The 5,858-nt window shown below is 39.1% G+C and overlaps 1 protein-coding gene across 1 annotated transcript; it reads left to right on the top strand.

Annotated features, from left to right (window-relative positions):
• The first annotated feature begins 342 nt into the window (after positions 1-342).
• On the top strand, positions 343-3,717 carry LOC146971519 (secretory phospholipase A2 receptor-like). Its single transcript, XM_085803289.1, has 5 exons — positions 343-449; positions 601-975; positions 1,601-1,936; positions 2,160-2,254; positions 3,361-3,717. Exons 1-5 carry the CDS (start codon positions 413-415, stop codon positions 3,466-3,468), a joined length of 951 nt encoding a protein of 316 aa, XP_085659415.1. The 5' UTR covers positions 343-412; the 3' UTR covers positions 3,469-3,717.
• The last annotated feature ends 2,141 nt before the right edge of the window (positions 3,718-5,858 follow it).

Below are 5,858 nucleotides of genomic sequence, written 5' to 3' on the forward strand. Positions count from 1 at the left end.
TGTATTTGCACTGAAGTCTTTGTTTGGTTGTTTGTTTTTACATTTGCTCTCTACTGGAAAGTGCCCTTGACAGTGTTTTGAATTGAAACCCATGATGAATGGCCATGCAAAAATCTGGATTTAGGAGATGAAGGAAGAAAGGATTAGCCTAAGTGTTAGACTGAATGCAAAGTGTGTATTGAGAGTTCAGCCCCTGTCAGTCATGATCTTGAGCAGATGAACCATCTCTTAAATAATGAACCAGCAGTTTAATCCTCGAGGTGACCGGCAGAGTGACTGATGCTTTACTTTGTACAACATTGCAGAACAGCAGAAAGTCAAATTATTATTGTTGCTACCTTCTGAAGGAATATTCTACATTTCTAGAGTTTGAAGAAGTAAATCTTCTTTTCTCTGTTATGAACATTGTCATATGGAGATGATCTCACATCTAACTCTGCTTCTATCAGGTCAGTATTATTCTTTATAGTTTTTTTTTATAGTAGTATTTTGAATATCAAGTCTTTGAATGTCTCTTCATTTCTTTTCCTCCTCTCATTGGCTGTTGATCATTTTTACCACTGAAACACAGCCTAAAGTGTTCTGGTATTTCTTCCCCAGGACTCTGCTCTCTGGCTTCATGTGTCCCTCAGCATCAATATGTTGTAGTGACGACTCCAAAAACCTGGTCTGAGGCTCAGAGCTACTGCACAGAGAACTGTTTGGACCTGGCCACCATTGATGACATGGAAGAGATGGAAAGGCTTCTCAGAGATGTTGAGGACAAATATGATGACGGCCTGTGGATAGGACTTCAGACAGGAACAACTAGGACATGGCACTGGTCTCTGGCAGACAAAGATTTCTACAAAGAGGGAGAAAGAAATTATTTGGTTTGGGGTCAAGAAGAATCAAATTCAAATTGTGGTTATTTCCAACATGGGAAGCTGTATAAAAATGGCTGTTTAACAACGTATCACTCAGTTTGCTACAATGGTGAGTGTCATCCATTCTCATTCTGGCATCACACATTGAAATGCATGCATGCAAGTTTGTGTTTTATAGATACACACAGACACACACTACATACTGTATTGATCATATATTTTCATATTGTACATGTGCACAACTTACCCTGCAAAACATAATAATAATAATACATTTTATTTAGAAAGCGCCTTTCAAGCCACTCAAGGACACTTTACAGAGGAGTGCATCAGATAAAATCATCAATAAACAACATCCAAACACAAGAAACATACAATAAACAATATTCAAAACATCAGTAAAAATAAGAGCAAATATTAAATATATAACAACAATGAATAAAACTGTGGTTTGTTTGAGTTAAGGGTGGTGGAGTGGGTTTGCATGTAACATGTTTAGTTTGTCAGATGTGCAGTATGAAACGCTTATTATTTCATTTGTTTGCTGGATCTGTTCAGGTGCAGGTAACAACAGAAAAAAGACTGACTTTAGAAAATTCTTACTGCATGGGGTCCAATGTGTCCTGATAACTAGCAGACAGACAAAGACAAGAGACCACACAGACTCACAATCCTGCACACATTCATCATGGTGCAACACAATAAGTGGCATTTATCTCTCCTTTTTCATTCAGGGAAAAATCTTGGTGAACAACAGTATGTTCTCTCTAACAACATGGTAACTTGGATTGATGCTCGGGACTACTGCAGGACATATCACACAGACCTGGCCAGTGTGAGGAATGAGGCTGAAAGCCAGATCATTCAGAAAGTAGCTGGAGACTTGAGGGTGTGGGTCGGCCTCTTCAGAGGACCATGGACATGGTCAGACGGGACCTACTCCTCATTTAGATACTGGAGACAGGGCAGAAGTAACATGGCTACAGACCGCTGTGCTGCTATGGTGAAGAGTGAATCTGGTAAATGGGGAGCGCTCCTATGTGATGAAGTGCATCCATTCATCTGTAACTGTGAGTAAACCACTTCATTTAGGTTCCTCCTACTCTTTGTTGGTGACGGTTGATATTCTAATTTAAATTTAAATTTGAACTTGTAATTTGACAGTGCTGATGTTCATTTTCCCTATGATAGAAATATTGTAAAACAGCAGGAAACAGCACAGAACACTTTACATCCTACTGTGTGTTGGCCTGTCATGAAGGTCATGATGAAACGTGTTTGTGTCATTATCAGGTCCCATTGTGAGGATCATTAAAGTTAGGATCAGCTCACAAGACTTAGTGCTGGAACATAACAACCCTGAAGTGGAAGAGGACATCTTAAAACAAGTGAGTCAAAGGGAACGTTTACTTGAAGGAGGCATTCCTTCATCTACATAGATATGTCAGAGAGACAGACAGTGTACAGACTGTGGGGTCAGGGGAGGGAACAACAAATAAAAGAGGATGTCGTCTGCATAGCAGTGGACTGAGAGGCACATTATTAAAGGGATAGTTCAACATTTTGGCAAATTGGCCCATTGTCATAACACATGTGTGTCTATATAGGTTATGTGTCTCCCTTTCGTCCTTCGTGCACCCCAGCCCCCGTTTCCAGTTATTGACCACGTCCATAGTTTAACTTCACTTTCTTGTTCCCTTGCCTGTTTTGCCTTTTTTGTCTCAACATCTGAGTGTTTTTGTTTCCCTCCTTTGGAGTGGTTTTTGGTTGTTAAATAAAGCTGGCTTCGGCCTTTTGCCACGCTGCACCTGAGTCCTCTTTCCAGTCCAGACGTCACAGAATTTCCCTCTAAAACAACTCTGTCTGGTAACGTTGTGTTATTATCTCATAGCGTGGTGAATGTGCAGGTCACAACTTGTCCACAAGAGCATTTTGGAGTTGTTGGATTGTGTATTTGATGAGTTTGATGAAGGCAACCAAGAAATCCCATGAGCCTCCGTAGCGTAGCTCTGAGCAGCTTGCAGCTCTGCTCAGCCGTTCTAAAAATAGCTTACACCGACAATTAAAGGTAAGCAACCTACTCCTAAAACTATAGGGATTATGGCAATGGGCAAATTTGCCAAAATGTTGAAAAATCCCTTTAAGAATAAGAAATTGGATGAAAATAAACAGTAAATCATACAGACAAAACTGACTTAAAAGTTAGCGGTGAAACATGTAGATCTATATGAATGAAAATTAATAGGCAATGACATTCTAGAGCTACAGTGTTATTTCTAACAAGTATACCACGATCATTTCAAGTGCATCATGTACACCGTACAGTATGAACCCAGATAAGCAGCAGATGATGGATGGATGGATGGATGGATGGATGGATGGATGGATGGATGGATGGATGGATGGATGGATGGATGGATGGATGATGGATGGATGGATGGATGGATGGATCATCTCTTTCTTTGAACTGTAAATTTTGTTCTGTGTTCCTCAGATCACACAGCAGCTGAGGAACATGACTGGGACCACTCATCTCAGATTAAGATGGAAGAAGTCTCCTGATGGAAGAGTTTTCATCAAGGAACCTCGTCAGGATGGATGAGCAGATGAAGGATCAATCAGAGGCAGATGAACTACAACTCACAGCAAAATCACACAACACCAACTTACTCAGCCAAAACTGACATAGACGACATCACTGATGAATTAGTAAACCTGGGATACTAACAATGTGTCCAATGGAGAAGTGGTCAAATCTACTTTACTGTGGTTTCACCTGCAGGTTCAAGTTTAACCAGCTCATCGTGCTCATCTGCTCTCACCTACACACACATACACACCTACATTCTCTAGCAGTCTAGTAAAACATCACAGATCCTGCTGCACATACTGTATATCAATGCTTTTGTTCATGACTATACATTTAGTTGTGTTTTTAAATGAGCTTCCATCTGTTTTGTGTGTAACTATAGTTGTACTACTATTGCTGTAGAAACAATCATTCCGTTGCTGGTGTTTTAGTTAGATGTTTGAAGTTAAATAACAGTGAGCACTTAAGAACTGACATCATGTAAGTTTCATCATCTTAACTTTTATGAAGCCTTAGCTGGTTTTGGTTTTTAATCTATTTTAAATGTGTCCCAATCAGGCCTCTTTTTATTTATCATATATCATATATATCATATTATGTATGTATTGAAGTTATGATATGTAACTTTTTCCACATTAAAGTCTTGAAAGAAATGTCTAGGTTTATGTTATATTTTTTGTGTTGTGTACTTACATGATCCAAAATGTTTCTAGCAACATTAGTCCATAAGTTATGAGAGGACATGAAGACAGCAGCAGTCTCAGCTTGTGTCATCTGTTGATTGCTTGGGTCCCCTATTTATAAGCAGTTTCTGCTTCTTTGGGGTTCTCTTTCATGTACATCGTTGCACCTGCTCATTCTGTAAGACATTCTCTTGCTAAGTACATAAATGAAAAATCTGAATCTGAATCTGAATCATTACAATGTTGGTGAAGCTGCAATGATTTTCAACTACTTCATGTCATCCAACACGGTCTGTTATCATTGTCCTGAGTGACAGCCCATAGTAGCAGAAGCTACAGATCTGTTGCTACACCTCAAGATTTTAAATCAATTTGTTTTCATGTTAAGAAACTAAATATTCACAGTCTGCAGTTTGTTCTTGCTCAGGTGCAAATTTGAACGGGACTGGACAACAAGTCCTCCAACCTAATAATAATAATTATTATTACATAGACACGTTACATGTTTTCAATATTCTCAGTTGTCATGATGATCATAATAAACATGGCATGCATAGCACACTTCTCCCTCTGCCCCTGCCATCATTATTACAGCCACTGGAGGGCGCCCACCAACACACCATATCTATGGGTCATGATAACCTGCAGCTCATTTTCCACAGGAGCACTGTCTTAGATTGGATTTAAAATGAAGAGAATTATTTATTCTCAATCAGCCACTGGATTTGTATATTTCTGTCTGATTTCCAAGTGGGTTAATGGGCATTTATTTGATAATGATGACTCCACTATGAATTCATATATTCTAAACATATTTTAATATGTTTAGAATATCTTTCGACGGATTTGACTGAGTTATGACTGATTTTATACACAAATGAGCAAAAGGAACATTAGCTTCTTGATTACCAGTGCTGCTGCAAAACTGTTCTAAGTCCACAACTACAGGACAATGGCATGTTCCTGTTAGGTTCACCTCAGTGTCCCTTTGCCCATAGCTGAACTTTTCCTTCTTGTAAATCTCAAATCAACTTTAGCCTCCAAATGAAAAGATAAGATGACCAACTGGTGTCTAAACACTGGGTGTCAGCATGAAGGATTCACCTTTAGTTTACCCTTCAAATCCATTAGCTCAGTTTGCATTTATCATAACCCAGTGTTTTCATATGTTTTACATACTGAGGAAGAAGTTATCATTAAAAAAAAATCTCATTGTGGTATACAAAAGAGTTCATGTCCTTATGCAGAAGACTCATAATTGCTGTGTCATCAGCAAATTTAAAAATAAAATTATTTGGATGTACTTTACTGCAGTCATTGGTGCAGAGCGTAAAAAGGAGAGGTGAAAGCACAGCCTTGTGGAACTCCTGTATTACAGTGTTTGATGTCTGACAGTGTCTGATTAACCTTCACTTGCTGTGTGCGGTGGGGTGCAACCTGATCTCACAGAAATGCGTGAAATGACCACGAACACCTAGTACCAGATTCCGTGCTCCTTTCACGTAATGTGTTAAAATTACGTGAAAGAAGCACGGAAACAGTCTCCACTGAAAGCCAATGAGTCCAAATTCCGTGAGATGGCCACGCAAACCGTGTCGTGGTGGATGCACGCATTTTTTTTTACTTTTCCTTAAAGCTTTATTGAACCTGATGCTGCTGTGTCTGACGTAGTTTACAGCAAGGACGTCCTTTCGGTTATCTATTTATTTATTTATTTAG

Source organism: Trachurus japonicus, chromosome 16 (assembly GCF_045865225.1).
Source record: "Trachurus japonicus isolate A0001 chromosome 16, Traja_1.0".
Lineage (NCBI taxonomy): Eukaryota > Metazoa > Chordata > Actinopteri > Carangiformes > Carangidae > Trachurus > Trachurus japonicus.

Bases quoted from the DNA above. Each gene is read 5' to 3' on its own strand.
- LOC146971519 (XM_085803289.1), top strand. From the start codon at position 413: ATGGAGATGATCTCACATCTAACTCTGCTTCTATCAG. The intron at 976-1,600 runs GTGAGTGTCATC...TTTTTCATTCAG, and splicing joins TCACTCAGTTTGCTACAATG to GGAAAAATCTTGGTGAACAA. The intron at 2,255-3,360 runs GTGAGTCAAAGG...TGTGTTCCTCAG, and splicing joins AAGAGGACATCTTAAAACAA to ATCACACAGCAGCTGAGGAA.